Source organism: Lygodium microphyllum, chromosome 14 (genome assembly GCF_053477565.2).
Source record: "Lygodium microphyllum isolate KBCC chromosome 14, Lygodium_microphyllum_v1.1.10, whole genome shotgun sequence".
Lineage (NCBI taxonomy): Eukaryota > Viridiplantae > Streptophyta > Polypodiopsida > Schizaeales > Lygodiaceae > Lygodium > Lygodium microphyllum.
This window is the reverse complement of record NC_141148.1, coordinates 132,172,456-132,200,147: the sequence shown is the minus strand read 5'-3', so window position 1 is coordinate 132,200,147 and position 27,692 is coordinate 132,172,456. Positions and strand designations below refer to the sequence as shown.

The 27,692-nt window shown below is 42.4% G+C and overlaps 1 protein-coding gene across 1 annotated transcript in view; it reads right to left on the bottom strand.

Moving 5' to 3' along the window:
- Positions 1–2,627: 2,627 nt before the first annotated feature.
- Positions 2,628–27,692, bottom strand: part of LOC148026126 (AP-5 complex subunit beta-like protein) — a 46,656-nt gene continuing 21,591 nt past the window's right edge. The window contains exon 3 of the mRNA XM_087693396.1: positions 2,628–5,033. Within this exon, the coding sequence (XP_087549522.1) occupies positions 3,377–5,033 (1,657 nt within the window). The 3' untranslated portion in view covers positions 2,628–3,376. The remainder of the gene's footprint in view (positions 5,034–27,692) is intronic.

The window sequence follows — 27,692 nt, the reverse complement described above, 5'->3', positions numbered from 1 at the left end:
AACCATTTCCTTATACTAACTCTCATAGAGGAAAAGGCATTTGAAGACAAGTTGAAAGACTAAATGTGCCAAAATCTTTCTTTTTTTTAATTATCAATTCCAATAGTTTTAATGTGTTAATTTAGGCACTATGCATCCATAAGATGGTCTTGTCATATTTTTGATTTATTACTTATGGTTCAAAATATCCCCTCTATTGTAGACATTCAATGGGAGTTAGGTTCACTTCCATGAAAATCATAAATTATTTTGAGAGCTACATATAGAAGTCCTACAACTAATGAGAAGGTTGCAAGTAATACCTATTCATTTTTACCCAAATGATGTCTACAAAAGCCAAAGTGCATGCAAATGGGAAAAGGACCAATAGTCACAAGCCTAGTGGAAAACAATAGAGGGTATCCAACTCAAGTGGATAGTCCTAGCCCTAGTGTATATGATGTGTAAAATTGAATAGAGATATCATTCTTATGTCTACCAACTTTGAGTATCTACTCTTCTATCCCCTTGTTTATCTCCTTCTATGCATCATTGCTTGAAATTGAGGGAGAGTGAGTGAGAGTGTAAGCCTGAGTAAGGCTAGGGAGAGTGATTCTCATCTTCACCTCTCTTCTTTCCCTCTTTCTTCCATAGCTTGAAGAGAGAGAGAGAGAGAGAGGAGAGTATGTGTGTGTAGTGGAAAATCGAGAGAAGCTCTTCTCTATTCTATGCTTCTCCTTCTTCTTCTATATTCTCCTTTCATTGTTAGAACCATACAGTGTGGGTGCAATGTACCTTGGGTGCCACATATGGATTGTGAGGCCATAAACAAATCTTTAGTGCATTCAAACTACAATGCAATGAAGATAAATAGGTAAGTCCACTACGTCTTGAGTCTTTTAATTTCTTTCTTACACGATGAGTGTGAGAAAAAACTAGATAGTTTTGAGCTAAATTATGAGAAAAATAGGTGAGAGAGAGCCAAATCAGTAGCATATCATCAATCTCTTGAAGGAATAAGAGTCTTTACCCAAATGTTTCAATTATTGAGCTCTCATTGAGCCTAACAATCTTATCTCCATTGTTAAAACCCAAGACACAATCAATTTGATCATATTTTCCTTGGTGTGGCAAAATAGAAGGCTTGCGTGTATGAGTCAAATAGCACAATGAGAAATCGAACTCCCACTTGCATACCTTACTTACTTCAAAAAATGTAATGCTAATTTTAGGAAGCCTAATTAATAAGAAATTGATTTGAAAACTAAATGTAGATTATAAGAGATTAGATTAGATTAGAATTGTCAAGTAGAAAAAAAGTTAAAATTCATTAAAATTTTCAAATCATTAAACTTATATGACCAATATTATACTTAAATCTTCATTTATGCATGGGTTGCTTGTATAATATCAATTTTTCTTTATGATCCATTATCTTGAGTAACTTGAGAGTGTTGAGAAAGGGATAATATAGTCTATCCATATGTAGTCAAGAGAAGTCCATGTCATCCATTCCACCATCCTCCATGCCATTCAATTGCACTACCACCATGCCATCCAACTGCACCATCCTTGAGACCATTTGAACATCCTCAGTTGTGGCTTATACTCCTAAAACCATTACCTCACGGCCTTAGCCATCTCACTCCCCACTATCCACCAACTCTACATACAATTTCACTATCCAATCATTCCCTCACTTTAATACACAATCCAACCATTCTTTACACCCATTCTCACCCTTCAATACACAATCCAACCACCCTCCCCCGCCAACTTCATACCAACATGATTATACACTCTCATCATACGAGCTTGGCTCTAGCACACTACCTCATGATCCCATGCAAACCCTCACCATCTTGCCCTCCATCCTTCAGTACTAACCCCCTTACTTCACATGATTATCCAACCTCACTCCCCATCTTCACAGATCACCTCCCTTCTATCTACTTATTACTTTCCATTATAATTGATCACACTCCACCAAGGCCAATCCTCCTTACCTTACAATGACAAACGTTGTCTTTTCACCATCCTATCCTACCCTCGTATACTCATCGTCTACATGATCATCATTACCTCCACTATCCCCTATTCTTCCCTCACCATCTAAAAGGTAGAGCCCAAGTGAAAACACATAAGTAAAAGTTAGTTGAGATCTTGGCAAGCTCAATAAACTTGTCCTCTACATCTCCCTGATAAAGTTATATCGCACTCTCTGCTTTATCTTTAAATGAAAGATCAAATTCTTGGCCGACTGAATAGCACTCATAAAATTCGAATGCATTGTAAGGCAAGTTGGCGATACACAACTCGCCCATGAGTATTAATTTGATGATCACTTGACAACACTAAACATAGTACTAACATGACTATCTAGCATATGAAGATTCTAGCACTTCATGTAATCTTGACAAGAGAACTGACATCCATTCTAGAACTTGCAATTTATTAATTTTTGATTTGTTTCAAATTATGGTTTTCACATGCTATCTCATGATATCTCAAAGGACCTTAAAGGACAGCCATGATTTGGACTATTCAAATATGAGGCTCTCAAATCTCTCTTCTATTTATAATGATCCGTCAATGCATGATCTTATTTTAAGAGTTGAAGAGACACTTTCCATGCATACAACAAGATACGTGCAGCGAACATACATTATAAGGTCTCGACTCAATTAAGGAAAAGAAAGACAACTCTGTCTGCCATGAAAAAGAGGACAAGTGTGATCTTGGTGCTCACACGACACTATCATATAGATCTAGTGTTACATTGGCTATCCACTCTTTTGCAACCTTCATTAATTAGACAGGATGTCAAGGCAGGTTCATTGTAGTGGAGATTTTGTTAGAGCTATATGTTCTTTGGCTATTAGAGATTTACGCTCCAAATGTGACCAAAGATCGTGTTTATGTTCTTTGGCTATTAGGGATTTACGCTCCAAATGTGACCAAAGATCGTGTTCACTCATGGGAGAACTTGGCAATGTCCATCAATGGGTCGCTGGGTATTGACATGCTTTATTTATAGGTTTGCAAGTATCTGGCTCAGGCTACCTCCAATAGCAGATCATAACAACAATTGTTTATGCTTAACCCAAAATTGCATTGCCTAGGCAAGTGCACTATTTGACCTGGATTGCACACTTGGAGCCCCAACAGTGCAGACAAGCCACTTTTTTGGAACACAAGATGCACAAAATGCAGCCGATAAGAACCTCATTAACTACGAGCTCAGCGACTGCTTTTATGTTCGGAAGTGCTGATTTAGTTAGAATACAATCATCCTTTTTACACTCTTTTTCACCCATTGTACTCTCATATGGCATGCCAATGATGAATGCATGATGACAAGATTACAACTGGAAAGCATCCCATACAAACCAGAAGCTCACCCTGAGGTAACGAGAGCCTCCAAGTACTCGTCTACATATGCAAGGCATGGCCAGTGGTCAGTCCTAATGTGGACCAAGGTTGACCAATCTGACACATCCATTTTCAGAAGAATATGGAACCGAGGAGGTAAAAAAATAAGGATAGACAAGCTTCCAAGGTTCTCTCTCAACACCTCTGTAGAAGGTCCTGCTTCATCACGTCTTTCAGGATCAATCCACTCATCAAATGGATCAGCATTTTGTACAGATGGTGGCTTGTAAGTAAGTGCCAAGAATCTCCCCCTACTTCGCCCATCTTCTGTATCCTCTTGCCACACGACATCCTTCAACACACCAGTGTCCTTTAGGATTGAAACAAGTCGATTCCCTCTCGCACTTACAACAAAAGAAGCCAAATGGTGCTCAATGGAATCGACCACTCTATCTGCATGTGATTCTAACAATTTTACAGATTCAGTGCCAGTAAGCGAAAATTCTTCTGTTCCACCATCTAACAAAAAAGAATGTCCATGTACAATGCAAGTTGTACCACATGCTTCCCACAATGCATTGAAGAGATTGAGGAAGCACATGGGATGATTCATCAGGCATACATCAGATGGAATTGGAGGCTTGGCAAATAGATCTTCAATCCCCACTTGAATACTATCTAGCTGCCCTTGAATACTCCTCCCACCTTCATCACTGGTAATGATGTAGGAATCGATCATGGTAGGGACAGGTTGCTTTGGTTCTAACTCTAAAACTACAGGCTCTTTGAATGCATCTGGATCAAGTGTTTCAGAGGTGGAACTCCCTTCAATTGAGGGTGCTTGCGGACCTCCTGTAGACACTTCAGAATAAGCACTTTCCTTGCCTTCTGTTTCTGAGATATCTTGAATTGCTGCTTTCACCTCTGCACCTTGTTGCCCCATAACAAGTAGTTCCTTTGTGGATGGGCTGGTTTTCTTATCGTCCTCTTGGGAATATTTTGAAGGTTCACCTAAAAGAAAGGGAATATGTACAGATGGAATCTTTCCGTAGGGTCCTGATGTTGAAAAATCTAAAACAATGGCATACAGTGCAGGCCATGACTCAGGGAAAGCGGGCCCTGGTATGGTAGACCTTGGTGACCCTTCCTTCTCTTTGAAAGTCTGTTTTTCACTGCTAAAGCTGAGATAACAATTTACCTTGACCTTCAATCCAGAACCATTCTGGTAATCTGGAATAAGAGAAAAGTATCTCTTCAAGAATTCCACCTCCTCTGGCACATTAACTTCTTCTGCTGTGCCTGTGTCATCCACATTAGTAAACGTCTCTCGCTCTCCTCTGTCCTCACCATCATCATTCCTTTGAATTTGAACTGCCTCTTCAGTTGGCAGTGTTGGACTTGATTCAGAGGTTTCATTGTCAGCACTTGAGCTACTTTGAAACAAGTTTTGCAACACCAAGGACCAAGACTGGCCCACTAAAAGTGGTTGAACTCTTGCAAGATGGATATATGATGCAACCTGCAAAGGCAGTTTACCACTTGATGCTGAATCAGGTGATTGCAACAAAGATGATACTTTTGAAAGTTGTGGAGCAGACGAGTCCTCAATCCGCTCATCTCCATATTTTAAAATGGCCCGTAGCTTCTTTCCTGGAATACTTATTAGCATGCGCAGATACATCCTGCATCCAATAAGAGGATAAAAATTTTAGCTTTTAACCTTTTTGACCAATCATAAACCTCGTAAAAGTGTATATTATTTGTTTTTAAATAGACAAACACTTTCTAAATTACATCTAGCACCCCATCCTACAATGCTGACATGTCTCCACATCCTGCAGAAAGATACATGCTCTCTTTTCTTTGAGCAAATCCTCATCGACAAGTTCATAAACCAGAGATCCAAAGCAATAGCTCATGCACACGGTGACAAAAGGAACTTGAACAAACAGCAAAATGCACAAAATATAAGTTAAAGAACACCATAACCCCACGAGCCGCAAGTGAAAAATTGAAGTGTACAAAAGTCCAAATTTCTCATGCAAATTATTCTGCCTATGGCTCTTCTCAATTAATTATGCAGCAACACTTAAATAATGAGGAATGACTTTGTACTTTATCAAGGAACCTGGTTGCTACAGCATGCCTACATTAACTTCAAACTCATTCTAGCCTGATGAGCATCTCAAAACTTTTCATACATTCTGATTCATTTATGTGTGCCTTTTGACTACTAACTACACTCTGAAGAAGCTAAGACCTTGAACATGGAGGATGAAGTCGAATTATTTGTCAGTAAAGGGCATGTGCACTAAAAAATTTTGAGACATTATGATTGTCGTACCGGTAGCATCTTTGCCAAACTATTTGACAAGTGTGATTGGATTAGTGTTTAAACCGAGAGTAAGATTATACAAGCAAATCAAAGTCGGACTTAAAGACTTTAGATTAGAAAATTGTATGCCGCCACTTTGCAGTATTGGCAGTCATGATGGAAAGCTCATGGCCTTCAACATATCTGTCTTCATTGTGATATTTGACACATGAAGATCTGTCCAATTTTCTCTGGCTTCGCATTTGATTCAACCCATTGAAAACTTCCGGCCTTTTACCTTCAAATTCAACATAACCGCATGCAATGATGAGAGCTTGCTAAACCTCACCATGTTTTTTCACACACGCGCCACACAATCTCCCTAGGCGCAAGGGAAAGTTTGCTCCTGACATTGGTTCCAAGTGACTGTAGAAAAGTGAATGCTATGAATTTCCATGAGTATATCTAGCCTAGCAGTTGTGTTCACCATGAGCTCCCAAAGTTGTGCCCATGGTCAATTTAAGTAAGTGAAGGATATGCTACAAAAGACACTCGGGCAATAAAGTATCATAAAAGCTGAGTGGATATTGCCACCACATATCATAAAATCTAATATTTAATTGCTATGTCATTGACTCTCTTCCAAGTAAAGAATACTAACACCCCAAAAGTTATTGATAGTCTAGACTTGGTGAAGTTACACTCAAAGCAATGGCGACTCCTCCATCAGCCACCTTCCTCCATTTGGAGGTGATTGAGAATGCTCCTCTGATGGCTATTGATACAACGATGTTGGTCCCCCCAGTCTCATGAGTGGATTGTGGGTAGTGGCACTCCCGCCAAATCTCATGGCAATGGTCTCCCTCAGGACTTATTGCCTTGTGAGATCCTAGAGTCTCCTTTTGCTTTCAAGGGCTTAGTGTAGCATCTTATTGCCTTGAGCATAGTGTTGGGAATAAAGGGCCATCGTGCCTTTGACATGTGCACGGGTGTGAACACACCCTTAGCACACTTGTAACTTCATATATATATCTATCTAAAAACCTAAAGAGGTACACTCGTGATTGTACCCACAAGTCGTGCTCACTCTTCTCGCTACTCTACACTCTCTCTCTCTGTCTATCTGATACTGTGTATAAGCACTGTGTGTCTCGATCCTCGTGCTCTCTGTCACTACAAACTGGTATCAGAGCTCGCAAGTTGTGCACGCTTTCCAGAGTTGGCACCAGTAGTCAACATTTGGCAAGTGCAGGAGAGGTGTCACTGGTGAGGAGGAAGTGTTGCAGGGTTGTAGGCGGGCAGATGCTGCAAGAGTCCCAGGCGAGCTCGACGAGCAACAGATCGCAATTTGCAGTCGTCACCGCATGTCAACAGGTCACACTTCAGTCATGCGTGGACAGTTCCAGGGCTGCATGCAAGTCAAACGAGTCGGAGCTGCAGACGACACGCTACAAAACGTGTGGCACTAGGCGATAGGGTCGGTGCGTTGCGGGCAAACATAGCCTGCTTGACGGGACCAGTCGACGAGCAAGCATGTCCAGCAAGTGATAGCTCACAGACGGTAGGCAACTTGTAGCTGCATGATGAGGACGCGACAGGGCAGCTGACTAGCCAACGACCAGGCACCAACGTGATCGTCATGGGGCAGCAATTGGGCAGGCGACGTGATGCCACGAACCTGAACGGTGGGTCAACGAACCCCTCTTCCGTTTTTTTTTTAGAAACCTTTGGGTTATTTTATCTCCTCTCTTCCAGGGGTTCGTGCGCGCAAGCATAGTGCACAGATTTGTGCAGATTCAGGCCCAAAAACTTGGGGCTTTTCCAAATTGAGTGTTGTTCATGCAAAATTGAGTCATCTACGTCAGAAATTGCAGACATTGTGTATGTTTGAATTGGGGATTTCGCCAAATTTATTGAAATTTTGCTCATTTGAGTGAAATTTCTCAACATTGGACCCATAAAATTTGGGGCTTTTATTGTATTGGTGAAATTTTGTTCATCTGAGTCAGATTGGCTGACATTGGTGCACGTTTGGACCCGAGAAATTTGAGGCTTTTGCAAAACTTTATGAAATTTTGCTAATTTTGCCCGTTTTATGCTTTCGGGAACATGTATTCGATCAATGAAATTTGGGGGTTTTGCTGAAATTGCTCTATTTTGGCAAAACTGGCCTATTCTATGTATGTCAGAGACAATGCAGATGTATGGTTGATGCTTTGAGCACAAAAATTTTGGGCCTTTTGACCATGCATGTCAAATTTTGTGCGCGTGGGTGCATGTACAACAGAAATTGCAGCTAAAATTTGGGACTTATCATGTGATGTATTTGCCCTTGGAACACCTGTAATCAGTTGTGGAGTGCTGTAGCACATGGTTAGGTGCTTCTGAAAATTTATTTGCAGGTCTGAAATTTCTGCTTTTACGTGGTCATTTATTGCCGGTTGGTACTTACTTGTACCTTGGTCACTTGTGTGACAATTTGGACCTGCATTTGCTGAATTGTTTGGTCACATTTGGGCTGAAAATCATGGCTGGTAGCAATGACAGCAGTAATCTCATGCATGTTAAGAAGCTTGAAGGAGCACATAACTTTGTAGTCTGGCAAAAACAATGCTACAATATCATGTTGTAGAAGAAGCAGGGAAACCTGATTAAGACCAAAGGGGCAAAGCCCGCAAACATGAAACAAGAAGATTGGGATGAGTCAAATGAACTTGCACGCTCAACTATCAAGCTATCGATTTCTAATGCCTTGTTGTTTAACATTGAAGGTTTGGATTCTGCATATACTATTTGGACTCAACTGGAAGAATTGTATGCACAGAAGAGTGCCACAAGCAAAGTGTATTGGTTGAAAAAGCTTACGGATTTGTGTATGAAAGAGGGTACAACAATGTCTACTCACTTGAGTGAGTTTAACTCCATTTTCAGCCAGCTGGTTACCTTGAAGTTCTTGATTAATGAAGAATTTAAGGCTACATTTTTGCTTTGCACTTTGCCAAAGAGCTGGGATACATTCAGGACTGCTATGAGCAATTCTAATGAGATCCTTTTGTATGTTGATGTAGAGAGTGCTCTACTCATGGAAAAAATGAATCAACAGAACAATGCACGTAGTCACTCATGACAGTGACAATGGGAATAACATACTCTTTGTCTCTTCACACTTTAGTACACATGCTTTGATTGCAGATACGAATGATGAAAAGCATACTTGGATTCTAGATTCAGGTGCTTCCTTTCATGTCACCCCTCATCGTGAGTGGTTTTCTAGCTATACAGGGGATCGACATGGTGTTGTCCATCTTGGGAACAACTATACATATGACATTGCAAGTATTGGCAGTGTACAGTTGCAATTTAAGCATGGTTCTGTCTTCACACTTCAACATGTACGGCATCTACCTCAACTCAAGAAGAGCTTGATTAGCACGGGGCAACTAGATGACGATGGATTTCATACCACCTTTGGTGATGGGAAACGGAAGATCTGTAAGGGATCTAGAGTGATTGCCAGAGGTTGTAAAAGTGATACCTTGTATCCTCTCCATGTATCTAGTGTGCGTGACCATGTTGTTGCCGTGACCGAGCAACCAAGTGTTTCTTTGTGGCATGGCCGGTTGAGACATATGAGTCAAACTGGAATGAAAGTGTTTTCTCATTTGGATTACTTGCCTTGTCTTCGTTATGCTGATTTTGAGCATTGTGATCATTGTATTTATGGTAAACATGCACAAACGTCTCATAAGAAGTCTCCTTCGCTGAAAACTTCTCCTCTAGAGTTAGTACGTTCCGATGTATGTCAGATGCCAGGGTTATCTTTAGGAGAAAAAATGCAATGCTTGACAAGTTTTATGGCATTGGTTGAGAATCAGACTGATAAGACACTTAAGTGTCTTCGCTCTGACAATGGTGAGAAATATGTGTCCAAGGCCTATCAGGCATTTTGTGACAGCAAAGGGATAAAAAGAGAGCTCACTATCCCTCATAATCCACTCCAAAATGGAGTTGCAAAGCGTATGAATCGGACCATACAGGATAAGGTCTGTATGATGCTATCTCATACTGCATTACCCCATGGTTTTTGGGTAGAGGCTACTATGACAGTCGTACACTTAATTAATCGGTCACCAAACAGGTCTTTGGGAGGGAGAGTTCCCCAAGCAGCATGGTCATGCAAGCCACCTTCATATGCTCACCTGAAAGTGTTTGGCCGTGAGGCTTTTGTGCACATTCGTAAAGGAAAAACACAGCAAACTTGAGCCAAAGTCCTGTAAATGCATTTTCCTAGGATATGGTAACGAGGGTGCAATGGGTTATAGATTATGGAATCCCGAGAAAAGGAAAGTAGAACGCAGCAATGATGTTATCTTCCGGAAAGATCACATGCATAAACGATCCAAAAAGACTAAGGAGGTCCGTAGGGTTGTATTCCGAGAAGAAATACCTTTTGGACAGCAAAATGTGCCCAATGTACAATAGCAAATACCTGCTGTAAATGAACTTGCAAATGCAAAAAATAATACTGGAAATGATCAGCTAGCCATTGCTCATAATGATGAGCCACTAGATGTGCAGGAACAGCCAAGACAACAAGTTGTTAATGTTGATTTGCACGCTGAAATGCCAGGACAACAAGTTGAAAGGTTTAGAAGATCGTCTAGGGCTACTAGACAACCTTACAAATTTGTTCCTAGTGTAAACAATGTGGCTGATTATGTCATGTTGACAGACTGTGATGAACCGTCTTGCTTCAAGAAAGCAATGGACAGACAGGACAGCAAGAAATGGTATAAAGCCATGTTGTCAGATATGGAATCTCTTGAGAAAAATGGCACTTGGGATTTGGTGCAGTTGCCTAAGGGGCAAAAAACCCTTCCACGCAAATGGGTTTACAAGATGAAGGTTACTCTTGGTTCCTCATCAAAGTACAAAGAAAGATTGGTTGCGAAGGGGTACAAGCAGGAACATGGAATTGACTTTGATGAGATCTTCTCTCCTATAGTCAAGATGACTACATTAAGAACCATTTTGGGCTTGGTTGCAGCTGAAGATATGGAGCTCATACAGATGGATGTAAAGATTGCATTCTTACATGGTGATCTGCATGAAGACATATATATGCAGCCTAAGGGGTTTGTGGCACAAGGGAAAGAGAAGACGGTATGTAAACTCAAAAGGAGTTTGAGTGGGATGAAACAAGCACCAAGAGAATGGTATCATAAGTTTGATACATTTATGCAATCTCAAGGTTTTCATAGAAGTCAAGTGGATCACTGCTTGTATACCAAGAAGGCAAGAGATGACAACCTGATTATCTTGGTTCTGTATATAGCTAACATGCTGATTACTGGCAAGGATACTCATGCCTTGGACTCACTGAAGCAAAGTCTTCATGGCAGCTTTGACATTAAGGATCTTGGTGATGCAAATCACATTCTTAGCATGCGAGTACTCAGAGATAGGTCAAAAGGATTACTCTATCTATCTTAGCAAGAGTATATCTCCAAGGTTTTGCAATGTTTCAATATGGAGGGGGGAAAAACAATTGGGGTTCCATTGCCTCCATATGTGAAACTCAATGCAGAGAATAGCCCTACATCTGATGATGAGAAGGCCGAAATGGCCAAGATACCATATGCTCCAGCTGTTGACAGTTTGATGTATGCTATGGTTGCTACACATCCTAACATTACCTTTGCAGTGGGAGTGGTTAGCAAATACATGGCAAACCCTGGTAAAAAGCATTGGGAAGCAGTGAAAGGTATTATGAGATACCTCAAAGGCACAAAGGACTTATACATCTGCTTTGAAAAGCAGAAGGCATCTATCGTTGGCTTTACGGATGCAGACTATGCTAGTCATGCGGATTGCAAAAAGTCTACTTCTGGGAATGTGTTTACCTTCACAGAAGAAGTAGTCTCTTGGATCTCTAGGCTACAAAAGTGTGTTACATTGTCTACTACAGAGGCAGAGTATGTGGCTGCCACTGAGGCATGCAAGGAGGCTTTATGGCTTTCACATCTGGTGGGAAAGCTTGGCATTACAAAGTTACCTATTCTCCATTGTGATAGTCAAAGTGCTATCATGCTAGCACGGAATCCCGTCTTTCATGCAAAGACGAAGCACATACAAGTGAAGTATCACTTCATTAGAGATGTACTTGACAGCAAGAGCATTGAGCTTATAACAGATGATGGGAGTTGGATAGATAAAAGTATTTCAACTTTGTACATACCTAGACTTAACTAATTCTTTTCTCCTCTTAAGGCACATTGCCTTTAGGTGGAGGTTGTCGGGAATAAAGGGCCATCGTGCCTTTCACATGTACACAGGTGTGAACACACCCTTAGCACACTTGTACTTTCATATATATATATATATATATATATATATATATATAAGAACCTAAAGAGGTATACTCGTGATTGTACCCACAAGTCATGCTCACTCTTCTTGCTACTCTACACTCTCTCTGTGTCTATCTTCTGCTGTGTGTAAGCACTGTGTGTCTCAACCCTCGTGCTCTCTGTCACTACACGTAGCCGATGCAGAGAGAAATCTTTGTCACCCATAACGGTGAGGTGGCACAAGGAGAGTCTCCTTTTGCTTGCAAGGGCTTAGTGCAATGTCTTATTGCCTTGAGCATAAAACTTTGATAGCCGATACAGAGAGAAATCTTTATCATCCACAACAGTGAGGTGGCACAAGGAGCATCAAGAGGTAGATACATATACACCAGTGGGGAAGGGATCAAAGGTCAATGACAACAATCTATGGTGGAATGACCATTCTTGCCATAGTAGGAGTACCGAATGGTCTCTCCTTTTGTCTTCGAAGAAGCCATAGTAAAAGTGTATCAAACCTATAAAGGGAGGGTGGGAAGAAGAAGAAGATAATGGTATCCCTTAATGATGTAGTAGAAATAAATAATCTCGAACCAACCTTTCTTCACCTCAATAAGAATAAGGATCTTTAGCAAGAAAATGCAAGACTTGTCAATGAAGATCTCTCTGTGTAAGTGGCTGCAAAGAGACACCTGCTCAACAATCCTTAAAGAGTGAAGAATACAAAGAAACCCAAGTATTTAAATGTAGGACTAATAAAGAGGATGTAACCTGCTGTAGGCGGCTTGAATCTGCTACAAATAAAGCCTCCATAAATTGGAAGATGGCTGGGAACTATTGCCTAGGTGTTGGGGTGGTGAGAACTAGAAACGCACAATAAAGATGAAGATGATTCGATGTATCCATCTAGAGAGAATTGAGAGAGCATTGATGGGAACAAAACTTAGACCTTGGCGGATCATCTAGGCTACAAGAAGGTCATTGGGACTTTGTATGCTTTTGCCTCAAAGGAGTAACATACAAAGATCAAGAGATTAGCTCAAGACTCAAGCTTTCTATTTTATCATTAGGAGTGTGCATGTAAGCATGACTCCCAAAGACTCTAAGGTGGGAAATGAGAGGCCGAGTGCCAAACAATACCTCAAAAGGGGTCTTCTAAGGAATGCTACACTCGGACACTGGTTAGGATATACAACGAAGTATTAGCAACCCCAATCCATAGGTGCTTGGAAGCTCTACTACGAACAGCATAGATTATGCCATGTTCATCACTATTTAGGTCCTATGCTCTATAATTCAATTCTAAGAGGGGGAGTCGGTAAAGATAAGCTGGTGAGAGATGTCGTGCTTGTGTAAGAATTTGTGGGAGACAAACTCACCACCACTGTCATTTCTCATAGTACTTATACAATGACCTGTCTAATTTTGCATTAGACACACCAAAGCTAAGGAGAATGTGAAGGATCAGATATATGCTTTAAAAAGTACACCCACATATATCTCGAGAAGTTATCCACAAAAAGAAGGATCACACTGAAGATATGCTACTAGAGAAAACATAGAATGTATGAGCATGGCCAAAACACAATAACTCAGATAGTAACGCAATAAACACAAATTCTAGACGCAAAATGCAAAAACACGAACACAAACAAAGACGAAAGAGAACTTTGAAGTGAATGAATCAATGATGTAAATGAATGAGAGGAAGTACAGAATGCTCAAGAATAGAGCTTGTTAGAGATCAGTCATCCCCTTGAGTAGTTACCATTCGTGTAGTCAATTCTCTCAGAGGTACTCTCAGAGGGCATTATTCATTATTCCTCCCAATCAGTGGGCATTTTCAGCAAGCATAGTGTACGGGCAATTCCATCATGCAGGCGATGATGCCACATGGCAACTGGCACTGATTATTTTATTCATTATTGATGTAGTCAGTAGCTTTTTGATCAAGTCAGCTAGTTTTGCTGCCCACCTACATTATTTTATTGTATTATTTCCTCATATTTAGGCCTACATGGCAACTGGCATTGATTATTTTATTCATTATTGATGTAGTCAGTAGCTTTTTGATCAAGTCGGCTAGTTTTGCTGCCCACCTACATTATTTTATTGTATTATTTCCTCATATTTAGGCCTACTTGGCAACTTGCCTTGTATATCTACCCTCTTCATTTCAGCATTCATGGACTACAGATTTCTGCATTCTTCTATCTCTTTTCTCTCTCCCTTTCTCTTTTGTTCACTTTTCCTTCAGCCTTGTCCATACGCTTCCGCATTCCCTACACTCTGACATGGTATCAGAGCAACATAGAAGGACTGACTGATCGTGGGCAAACCTAATCGGAAGGATTCCTCGCGAGGCAAAAGTTTTGATTTTTAGCCTTTGGAGGCTGTAGTAAACAGGTTGTGCGCGAAGAAGAAGTGAAGTTGCTGTTTTTTTTGCAAGTCCTTGTTGTTTGTGAAGAAGGAAAAACTATGTTTTCAACGGTCAACCTTTTGCTAGATTTTGAGTTTTCATCGCCTTTGGTGGGTGAAACTCTTTGAGGATGAACAAAGTGTTAGAGATCAGTCGCCAGGTCAGACTGTACAGTCCACAGTCCAGTCGGACTGCCACATAGCAGTCCGACCTGCTTCCGTACAGTCGGCTGCATTTAATGCTTTAATGCAGCCGACATGCAGTTATCTGGTGCCCAGATTTTGGCTATTTATAGCTGCGATTTCTAGGAGTCTCCTACATTCTTCTGCTCGCAGATTATAGGCTGGTGGCTCGCACAGATTCCGTCTCTGTTTGCAGATTTCAGACAGGAGATCGTGCAGACTGCAGCGGAATTAGAGGTGAACAGCAGGTTGCATCATCGAGGTGGACACGCAGTCCAACGCACTGCACCCGTGTACATATCTGCATATCTTTGTATACAGCAGATCTTCATCTTCCACTGTCTCTTTCTCTCTCTTCTCTCTGGGTTCTCTCTCTCTCAATCCTACGCTTCTGCACCACTGCACTCTCACATGGTATCAGAGTAGTGTAGAAGGGCTGACTGAGTGCAGAACTAACCTGAAGAAGAGTTTCCATCGCTACACAAGGCTGCGTTTTCAGCGTTTGAGGGCAAGCAGGAGGGCTGTGCCTCGAAACAAGGCTGAAGCGAGCGTGGGCGCGTGGGAAAGGAGTCCAAGTGGTGGATTTACTGCTGTTTTCTGTTGTTTGACGAGGAGGAAATTTGAGTTTACATCTTTCAAGTGCAGGTTTTGCTTTTTCATCGCCTCCGGTGGGTGAAGAAGTTTCGAGACGCGGAAGAGCCCTAGCAGGCTGCGTTTTCACAGTCAAAGGGGGCTGCTTTTGCGTTTGTAAAGGCATTACAGGTGAAGATGTCTACAGAGATTGACTTGGAGTTCCAGACGATCATGGACTGGAAGGTGCCTGTCTTACCGGCTCTTCCCGCAGATCAGAAGCTCGATGGCGACAATTACCGCATTTGGCGCGTGATGATGTTGGCCATCCTTGAGTCCTACGATTTGGCGGAGCTTGTACAGGAGGAGATCGACCGGCCCTCGGTGAGAGATGAGTCCAAACTCTCTTCCGATGCTCGTGCGGAGTTGGCCAAGGCACAGTCTCACTAGGACAAACTGAATGCCAAGATTCATTCCTTTCTTTTTCTGTCTTGTACTACAGCCGTGATAGCTCACATCGAGCACTTGACGGTGGCTCGGGAGATATGGCTGGAGCTTGATCAGATGTATAACCGAATGACCCTTATGAAGCGGGTTTCTTTGGAGGTGCAGATGCGGACCTTGTCCGTGAACAAGTCTTCTTCGTTGCGGGAGCACATCAACAAGCTTAGACAGCTTCAGATGCAGGTTCAGAATGCGGGAAAGCCGATTTCCTCCGAAGACATGGCGATCACACTCTTGTCCCAGTTGCCGCCACGATTCGGTGCTTTTTACTCTGCCCTCATTGCTTCGGGGCAGGAGTCCACTCTTCGGTGGGAAGAGTTGGTTCCTATGATCTTGGACCAAGAGGAACAACTAAAGGGACAGAATGCTTCCAAGTCGGAGGCACTGACATGTCAAGCCTCTCAGAAGAAGAGGAAGGACCAAAAGAAGAAGAAGGGGGATAACAAGTCAAAGAAGGACAAGGACAAAGAATCCACATGCCATATTTGTGGAAAGACCGGCCATTGGAAAAAGGATTGCCCTGACAAAGACAAGAAGGACACGAAGGATTCTGGAGCGGTGGCTGCACCCTCATCAGCTGCGTTTCTTCATCTAGCTGTCATTGAGGACTCTACACCGAATGCTTCTAATGCTGCGATGACAGCTCCCCAGGCTCGAGAGTGGATCGTTGACAGTAGTGCCTCCCGGCACATGACTCCATCAAATGGTGTTGCCCAGTTGCGACCTTCGCGTGGGCAGATTCTCATTGGAGATAGCTCTTCACTGTCTATTGCAGGACGGGGTGAGATACAGCTTATACCAGATGGACGTGGTGGTACCTATACCTCAGAGGTCTTGCATGTACCAGGTTTAGGGTATCATCTACTGTCAGTTCATAAGATTTGTTCCCTTGGACTTATGGTGGAGTTTGACAGTGATTTGGTGCGAGTCCTTGATCGTGGGTCAAGGAAGGTTCTCTCATCAGGATATGAGAAGAACAGCATCTACAAATTGAAGTCTTCTACTGCCCTCTCTACTCTTCTTCTTACCTCTCAGACACAGTCAGAGCTATGGCATGCTCGGTTTGGTCACCTCAACTATGATTATCTTCGGAGGGTGTCACGTGGACAGCTTGTTCGAGGGTTACCGGACATAGTGGTGAGCCAGCAGCCATGCGTCTCCTGCATTCGTGGGAAACAGCATAGGGATGCGATTCCCAACAAAGCTTCGCGGCGGTCTACTTCACCGATAGAGCTTGTATCTGTTGTGGCCCTATGAGGAACGAGTCCTTGAGAGGAAGCTCTACTTCATGTTGATCGTAGATGACTACAGCAGGATGACATGGGCCTATTTCTTGGCGTTGAAATCAGAAGCTTTCTCTCACTTCAAGGATTGGCTTCTCTTTGAGGAGAACCGATCGGGCCGGAGATTGAAGACCTTGTGATCCGACAAGGGTGGTGAATTTGTTTCTAATGAGTTTGCTCGTTTTTGTGCAGATAAAGGTATTGACCAGGAGTTTGCTAATACCAACACTCCTCAAGAAAATGGCATTCCTGAACGGAAGAATCGAAGTGTGATTGAGATGGCACGCACCATGATGGAGCACCGACAGACACCTCAGTTTCTGTGGGTTGAGGCTGTGGCTACTGTAGTCCACATCCTTAACCGATCCCCCACTTCGGCCGTTGATGGTGGGATGACACCTTTTGAGGCTTACTTTGGGACTAAGCCCAATGTTTCTTATTTTAGGGTTTGTGATGCCTATGTTCACATTCCCAAGACTCATCGCAAAAAATTTGAAGCAGCTTCCCGAAGACAAGTATTTGTTGGCTACAGCTCTCAGTCCCAAGGCTATCGTTTGTATGATCCCGTCAAGCGGGATGTGTACACCAATCGAGATGTGCGGTTTGTGGAGGTTCCGACCATAACAGCGGGTGAGGAGCATCCCGTTCTTGGAGATCCAGGGGAGAGTTGAACTCCCGCAACAGTTCCTTTGGAGCCCGTGCCTTTTGATTCTGATTCTGTTTCTGATACAGAGTCTACAGTTCCACCGGTCACCCCCGTGGAGTTACCACCGGTGGATATCCCAGTGTCTTCAGCCGATGGAGAGAGACGAGGAGAGGTCCGGCCTCCTTGTTGGGCCTGTGACACACTCCGTAATTCAGGGATCGACGGGGTCCCTAAGGAGTGGGGACCGCAGGATGGTCCGCGACAGTCACGGAAGCACCCGGCACATTCTACGGAGCTTGTTTGCTCTAACTATTGTTTGATGACCCGTGTTATGCAGGATCGAGACCCCACCTCCGTGAAGGAGGCTTTACAATCCGCACCATGGAAGAAAGCTATGGAAGCCGAGTTGGAGGCTATTGAGAGGACTGGCACTTGGTCACTCGTGCCTCGCCCCCCGAATAAGAAGGTGATTGGCGTCAAATGGGTCTTCATGCACAGAAGGTCAAAGAGATGAAGGCAGCTTTACATCAGACGTTCGAGATGACGGACTTGGGTCTACTCCATTTCTTTTTGGGCCATGAGATTTATAAGTCTCAGAGGGGCATTTTCACCTCTCAGCAGAGATATATACAGGAGCTCTTGGTTTCTTTTGCGATGGAGGATTGTCGCACCATTTCTACTCCTATGGATCCGAACTGGAAGGCCACTTCCCATTCAACTTCTCCCATGGCGGATGCTTCCCGCTATCGTCAGTTGATTGGATCATTGATTTGGCTCCTCAACACTCGTGTTGATCTTTGTTTTGCTGTTGGGCTCTTGGCCGGGTTCATGAGTGAACCTCAGACAGTGCATTGGCAGGCTGTCCAGAGGATACTTTGGTATTTGAGGGGGACATCTGATTTAGGGATTCATTATCCAGCAGCCACAAGTGGTTTAGATCTTGTACTTGCAGGTTGGAGCGACTCGGATTGGGCTGGTGATGTGGACCACAGGCGGTCTACTACAGGTTACTGTTTTACCTTGGGTGCAGGTGTTATCTCATGGAGTAGCAAGAAGCAGCCCACGGTAGCCCTTTCGTCTACTGAGGCGGAGTATCGGGCCGCGTCTTCCACCACATGTGAGGCTGTGTGGCTTCGGCGATTGTTGGAGGAGCTTGGCTGCCCCCAGACTCGTCCTACTTTGCTACAATGCGACAATGAGAGTTGCATTGCCTTGGTACGGAATCCTGTTTTTCATGCCCGGACGAAGCACATAGAGATCCAGTACCACTTTATCAGAGAGAAGCTTCTGGATGAGACCATCACTGTGGAGTACTGCAAGACGGAGGACAATCTTGCATATTTGTTTACGAAGGCGCTTCCCCAGGCTCTCCTTTGGAGACATGTCAAATCCCTCATGCTTCTACCCTACCCAAGCTCTGAGAGGGGGTGTTAGAGATCAGTCGCCTGGTCGGACTGCACAGTCCACAGTCCAGTCGGTCTGTACAATCGGACTGCCACCTAGTTCCGTACAGTCGGCTGCATTAAAGGGGCTGCATTTAATGCAGCCGACATGCATTTATCTAGTGCCCAGATTTTGGCTATTTATAGCCGCGATTTCTAGAAGTCTCCTACATTCTTCTACTCGCAGATTACAGGCTGGTGGCTCGCGCAGATTCCGTCTCTGTTAGCAGATTTCAGACAGGAGATCGTGCAGACTGCAGCGGACTTCGAGGTGAACAGCAGGTTGCATCGTCGAAGTGGAGACACGTAGTCCAGCGCACTGCGCCCGTGTACATATCTACATATCTTTGTATACAGCACACTTTATACAGCAGATCTTCATCTTCCACTGTCTCTTGCTCTCTCTTCTCTCTGCGTTCTCTCTCTCTCTCAGTCCTACGCTTCCGCACCGCTGCACTCTAACACAAAGGAAGCCCTGACAAGCATCAGCCCTGTGTGTGGAGTCAGAGAGGGCTGCCCTTATTTTTATGCAAGCTATTGACCGTAAGGTCCCCATTCTGCCAACTCTTCCTTCAAATCACAAGCTTGATGGGGAGAATTACCACATCTAGTAAATAATGATGCTTGGCATCTTGGAGCTTTACGCTTTGACAGAGCTTGTGACTGAGGCTATAGACCATCCTACAATATGTGATGCCTCCAAGCTTTCTTCAACTGAGAAGGCCGAGTTGATGAAGGTACAAGCACATTGGGATAAATTGAATGCCCGCATCCGTTCTTTTCTCTTTCTCTCCTACACCCCAGCCATCATTGCTCAAATCGAGCACTTGACCATGGCTCGGAACATATAGCTGGAGCTTGATCAAATGTACAATCGGATGACCATGATGAAGTGGGTATCTCTAGAGGTTCAAATGAGGACTTTGAGTTCTAACAAGTCTTCTTCTATGTAGAAGCATGAAACCAGCCTTCCTCCTCTAATAGGGTGTAAATAACCTGATTAAGCACTATTTGCAGCAATTAATAAATTCACAAAACTGAAAAGTACACTTTACCATATAATATTGGACATTGGACACCTTGTTGGCCCCCAAAATTGGCGCCCCTTTCGGTATTTGTTTAACTTAATTGAAGAAAAAGTTGATGTACAATGGGATTCTCCCAATCCCTTTCAGTATTCCAACTCCCCTTGCTGTTCAAAATGACCAGTAAGTCTTTAATCTATTTCGCCCCTTGATTCGGGCAATCAATTGATCCCACCCGCTTTGATGGAGATGGAAAATGCCCCAAATTCAATAATTTGCTGGTCCCTCCACTTGAATAGGCTAAAAACAGCTTCAGCCCTGTTGAATCCAAGTCTTGGAGCTTCCAATTTTTTGCACAGTTCTCAAGGTTGCTGCTAAACCCTAATTTATGCTATAGATTAGAGTTTACAATAGAGAAATCTGAAATTTCTCAGCCTCTAGTGATCTCAATTGCAATTTTTGGAGCAAGGCTGTAGAAAGGCTGGGAGATGAGAGAGAATACTGAGGAGAGAGAAAAATCAGACTTTCTTCCCGAAAAACTGAAGAAAATCTATCATTTTACTACTGCCGCCCTATCTCAACCGCTTGTAAATGCAAAGAACTTAAGAAAATCAATCATTTACTACTACTCCCCTGTCTCAACAGCCTATAAATACTGTCTCTTGTTGTTGATTGGTCTTCTCTTGCCCCTGACTACCTCAAAAGGTCCTCCAATGGCTACAAATCAGACCAGCATCACGTCCTTCCTCTTTCTTGCAAGCTAAATACACTAAAAATGCGCCTCTCCAACCACAAAGACGTTCTTCAGTCTTGCATGGACATTTTTGACAAGTGGCAGCCTTCCCAAATGCTTTTTCTAGCATTATCCATAATTAAATATTAATTTTCAGTCTTTAAATACTAAAAATTAATCTAATAATTATTTCACTACCTTGAAAAATAATCTGACTGGCCAATAATTAAATTGGCTAGGTAACTTCCATTCCAGAGTGTCTCTGCACCAACTTTGACCATCAGATTGGCATTAGGTGCCATTAAACACCACTTCTCTAGTGTCACCAACTGACACTTATGGCCAAATGAGTGACCTGGGCCAACAACTGGCACCAGATACCACCAAGTACCTGTGCAACATAACTTGTAGCAATTTTGCCTTTGACATCCCGTGATTTCCTTGGGTCCCGAGCTCGTAAATTTCCTCTTAACCCCAGTTACACCTCACATGTGCAACATTTACTTAACCATGTGATTAAAAATTAACACACATATTAAGTGAGGTTTCAAAAATGCATGTCCTCATAACAAAGCATGTCAATAAGCTTCAGCAATTGTAGATACAAGTCTAGAACATAGGGAAGGCGATTACCTCGGAGGACATGGAGATAACTCTTCTTTCCTAGATAACTCCCCAATCCAATGCATTTTACTCCACCTTAAATTGCTTCAAGGCAGACAAAGACTCTTCGCTAGGAAGAGTTAGTTCCTATGGTTTCGGACCAGAAGGAGCAATTGAAAGGACAAGATGCTTCCAAATTGGAGGCATTGATAGGTCAATCCTCTTGAAAGAAGGGGATGGACCAAAAGGAGAAGAAGGGGGACAAATCGAAGGACAAAGAGAAGGATTCCACTAGTCACATCTGTAGCAAGACAAGTCACTGGAAGAAGGATTGCCCCAACAAGGAGAACAAGGACAAGGATAAGAATAAGTCTTCGAAGGATTCAAGAACGGTGGTTGTTCCCTCGTCAACTACCTTCCTCCACATGGAGGTTATTGAGACATTGACCCCTAAGGCTTCTGATATTGCGTTGACGGCCCTACATCCTCATGAGTGCATTGTTGACAGTGACGCCTCTCAACACATGATTTCTTCTGCAGTAGATATTGCATATTTGCGGCCTTCGCATGGACAGATTCACATCGATGATAGCTCTTTTGTTTCTATTCAAGGGAGGGATAATATACAGCTTATTCCACATGGGTAGGGTAGTGCCCTACTTTCAGATGTGCTTCATGTGCCAACCTTGGATTACCATTTGCTTTCGGTATACAAGATTTGTGCACTCAGTCTCTCGATTAATTTTAACGAGGATTCCTTTTGGATTCTTGATCATGGATCAAGACATGTATCTACTTCCGATTATGCGAAGAATGGCATCTACAAGCTAAGGTCTCCTTCTTCCTTGACCTCTCTTCTTGTTACCTCTCAAACAAAGTCCGAGCTTTGGCATGCTTGGTTTGGCCACCTAAATCATAATTACCTTTGGAAGGCTTCTAGCGGTCAGTTTGTTCGAGGTACGCTAGACATTGTGGTGAGTCAGCAACCATGTGTATCTTGCATTCATGAAAAACAACATTGTGATGCCATTCCCAACAAGGCTTCAAGGTAGTCTTCCGCACCCTTGGAGCTTATTTCTACATATCTGTGTGGACTTATGAGGATGGAGTCCCTTAAGGGAAGCTTGTATTTCATGTTGATTGTGGAAGATTTCAATACGATGACCTGGGCTTATTTTTTACAATTGAAGTCGAAGGCTTTCTTCCACTTCAAGGATTGGTTACTCTTTAAGAAGAACCGATCATGCCAGAAATTAAAGACATTAGGATCAAATAAGATAGCAGAATTTATTTCTAATGAGCTTGGTTTTGTACAAATTGTGGTATCCACCAGGAGTTTGTAAATACACATACCTCAAGAAAATGGCATATTGGAGCAAAAGAACCAAAGTGTGATTGACATGGCTAGCACCATGATGGGGAATAGGTAGACACCTCAATGTCTTTGGGCCAAAGCTGTGGCTACTATAGTCCACATCCTTAATTGATTCCCCGCTTCGAACATTGTTGGTATGATACCCGATGATCCATAAAGCCTAATGTTTCTTATTTCAAGGTTTTTGGTTATGACGCCTATGTCCATATCCTGAAGACATAAGAGTAATAAATTTAAAGCGCCTTCTTGAAGTCGCATGTTTGTGGGCTACAGCTCACAGTTACAAGGTTACCAATTGTGTGATCCCATTAAGCGGGACGTCTACACAAGTCAAGATGTTAAATTTGTGAAGGTTCCAACCTCAAAGGGGGGTGAGGAGCACCCCGTGCTTGGAGATCCAGAAGATAGTTGGGCGCCAACAACTATATCTTTGGAGCCCGCAACTCATGGAGATGCTTCATCTTTGGATGAGAATACTATTTTCCCACTAACTTTCCCAACTGTGCCCCTGCCATTGGATGTTCCAAAGACTTCGGCAGATGATGCACATCGAGGAGAGATAAGGCCGCCTCCTCGCTAGTCTTGAGATTCACTCCGTGATTCAAGGATTGAGGGAGTTCTTGAGAAGTGGCAACCACAAGATGAACCATGGCGATCTCAAAGAAACAAGGCACATGCTACCAAGCTTGTATATACTAACTATTATTTGATGACCCATGCCATACAAAATAGAGAGCCTACCACCTCCGTGAAGGAGGCTTTACAATCACAGCATTGGAAGAAGGCAATGAAGGCTATTGAGCAGAATGGCACTTGAAATCTTGTGCCTCGACCCGTTTATAGGAAGGTGATTGGTGTCAAATGGGTCTTCTCAAGACCAAATATCATGGTGATGGTACTCTGGATAAGCACAAGGCATAGCTCGTTGCAAAGGGCTTTGCACACAGGCCAAGGGTGGATTTGCATGACATCTTTGCATAACATCTTTGCACCTACTGCTCGGATGGCTATCATTAGAGTCGTTCTTGCCTTAGCCAACCATAAGAGATGGCCGGTTTATTAGCTTGATGTAAAGTCCACCTTTCTAAATGGTGATTTGAAGAAGGAGATCTATATTGAGCAACCTCCAAGCTTTTCCTCATCAGATGGACAAGTATACAGGTTAAAGAAATCTCTTTACGGCCTCAAACAAGCTCCACACCTTTGGAACGAAAAGATAGATTCGTTCCTCCAAGGCAAGTTGCAATATTGACATTCCTCTTTTGATCCTAAGTTATTTGTCCACACCTCAGCTAAGGGCATGCATTGTTCATGCTTTATGTGGATGGTCTTGTTTTGACAGGTAACCATGCTTGTAACTAGCCTTCCTCCTTGAATAGGATGGCAAATAACCTAATTAAGCACTACTTACAGCAATTAACAAATTCACAAAATTGAAATGCATACTCTACCATATAATCTTGGACATTGGACACCCTGTTGGCCCCAAAACTGGCACCCCTTTCGGTATTTATTTAACTTAATTGAAGAAAAAGTTGATGTACAATTGGATTCTCCCAATCCCTTTCGATATTCCAACTCCCCTTGCTGTCCAAAATGACCAATACATCTTCAATCTGATTTGTTCCTTGATTCCGGCAATCAATTGGTCTTCACCCACTTTGATGGAGATGGAAAATGCACTAAATTCAATGATTTGCTGGTCTCTCCACTTGAATAGGCTAAAAACAGCTTTAGCCCTGTTGAATCCAAGTCTTGGAGCTTCCAATTTCTAGCATGCTTCCCGAGGTTGTTGCTAAACCCTAATTTCTACTACAGATTAGGGTTTACAGCAGATAAATCTGAAATTTCTCGACCTCTGGTGATCGCAATGCTGTAATCTACAAAGCAAAGCCGTAGAAAGGCTAAGAGATGAGAGAGAATGCTGAGGAGAGAGAAAATTCAGACTTTCTTCACGAAGAACTAAAGAAAATCTATCATTTACTACTGCTGCTCTATCTCAACAGCTTATAGATGCAAAGAACTAAAGAAAATCAATCATTTACTACTGCTACCCTGTCTCAATAGCCTGTAGATACTATCACTTGCTGTTGATTGGTCTTCTCTTGCCCCTTTCTGCCTCAAAAGGTCCTCCAATGGCTGAAATCAGACCAGCAACATCTACTCCCTCTCTCTTGCAAGCTGAATACACTAAAAATACCTCTCTTCAACCTCTAAAGACGTTTTTCAAACTTGCATGGGCATTTTTGACAAGTGGCAGCCTTCCCAAATGGCTTTTCCAGTATTATCCATAATTGAATATTAATTTTTAATCTTTAAATACTGAAAATTAATCTAATAATTATTTCGTTGCCCTGAAAAATAATCTAATTGGCCAATAGTTAAATTGGCTAGGCAACTTCCATTCCTGAGTGTCTCTGCGCTATCTTTAACCATCAGATTGGTGCTAGCTACCATTAAATGCCACTTCCCTAGTGTCACCAATTGACATTTATGGCCAAATGAATGACCTAGACCAACAACTGGCACCAAATACCACCAAGTACCTGTGCGGCATAACTTATAGCAACTTTTGGCTTTGACATCCCGTGTTTTCCTAGAGTCTCAAGCTTGTAAATTTACTCTAACCCCAGTTACACCTCACATGTGCAACATTTACTTAACCATGTGATTAAAAATTAATCCAGATGTTAAGTGAGATTTTCAAAAATACATGTCCTTATGACAACCCTCCCCTTTAAAATCCTTGCAATCGTCTTCGATTACACTGCCAAATGCATCAAAAGCAAAATAGTGGATTGGAATTTCCACAAGGCATCATAGTTAACACAACATTGCGCACTGTTGCTCAACTATTCCATATGCCGAACACATGTTGAATATTATGAATCAATCATAACATAACATAAGACTCATAAAGAATCTCAAAAACATTGTCAAATTATCATGCGACATATCTATTTCTCATAAGCTTAACTCATCTGGCAAAATCAAACCATAGCATAGCATAACCAAGCATAAACCATGGCTAAAACATCAACAGCATCATAACATATGCTGTTATCCATGGAACCAGATGTAAACCATTGAAAATTGAGCATAATCTAATAATCAACCGATCACTTGCTGATCTGAGAACTGATCACAAACTGCTGTAAATTGACCCCAAACTGATCACAAACTCATTGCAAAAATTGACACAAAACTAATCCCAAAAGTGACCATAAACGGTTCTCAAGCTGATCACAAACTGAGCTGAAACTTATCAGAATTTGTCTCAAAATTGAGGCAAAATTCATGCAAAATTGATCATGAGCTAATGCAAAAGTATAGCTCCAATGCCCTGGTGAAACTCATACTCATCAGCATACATCTCACAGTGACTAGTACACTAAGTAATGACCTCATGGCAAACATACTGCCAGCGCAGTACCTTGGATACATGTTGAATACATCTGAGATCCACTACATTTGAGAGCTGACTATAACTAGAGGAGTGGAAGTGCTACCTTCGCCTTGAGCATCAAGCAATACTCCAAACCCTTGCTCTGCTAAACTTGATAGAGCCCGAACTAAAGTCGGCTCTAACATAAAGGCATCTAGGTAAAGCTGCAACAACTGAGGATGGTCTACCAAGTTATCCTCTTCCATCCATTTGGCATCCATTGGTGAATAATTTTGAAATTTCACCAAGTATCTCTTGGAAACTTTACCTTTGACCTTTTTTTTCCTTATGTCTAAAATATGCTCGGATACCAAAATCTCATCCAGCTCCTTAACCTCAGGCTGAATTTCAACAATCATATCCTCTGGCACATCACCACGAAAAGGCCTCTGCAAATTGACATTAAAGGCATTGTGTATCCGCCAATGTGGAGGTAATTTCAGCTGATATGCCACATCATTGATCTTCTCCAACACCTGGAAGAGCCCATAGTATCTCATATTCAACTTCAAATACAATCTTTCTCTTCCCTCTTTTTCAACCTTACCTTTTCAAAACGCAAAAATACATAATCACCCTCTGCAAACTGCAAAGCATGTCTGTGGCCATCACCTACCCTCTTTTGCTTTTCTTACGATCTCTTAAGTGCACATTTTATCTTTGCATAGACTACATCCAAGTTTTTCACATAATGATCAATCTCAAAGATCTTATCCTTAGTTTGCTGAATAGGTGATACCTTCTTGCCATCCTCAACCACCTCAAATGGAGCTTTGCCCGTAGAACTATGCACTGTGTTGTTGTAAGAAAACTCAACCAAGGGCAAATACTGCTCCCACTATGTCTTGTGGTCTTAAACATAGCACTTTAAGAGATCTAACACTGTGGAATTTGCTTCCTTAGACTGACCATCTGCCTACAGATGAAAGGATGATGAGAATTTCAACATGATACCCATATTCTCAAACCACCCCTTCCAAAATAAACTGATCATCCGAGGGTCTCAATCACTAATGATCAACTCTAGCATACCATGATACTTAAAGATGTGCTGCAAAAACAATGCCATATAATCAACCTTTATTTTCTTCCTCACCAGAATGAAATGGGGTTGTTTGCTAAACTTGCAAATGATAGTCCATATCCCATCATTCCCTATAGGTGTCTTAGGAAGCTCAAAAATAAAGTCCATTGCAATGCTTTGCCAAGGCCTATCTGGAATAGGCAAGGGATACAACCAACCCGGCATCTTTTGCCTATCAAGCTTTACCTTCTGGCATACGATGCATGTCTTAACAAACTGTTCTACATCAAGCCTCAAAGCTAGCCAATAAAAGAAATGCTCCACTGTCTTGACCATAACATCAATACCTATATGTCAGACATACGGAGAAGCATGACTTTCAGTGATAACTCTAGGCCTTAATTGCTTTGTGACACATAGTTGTCCATG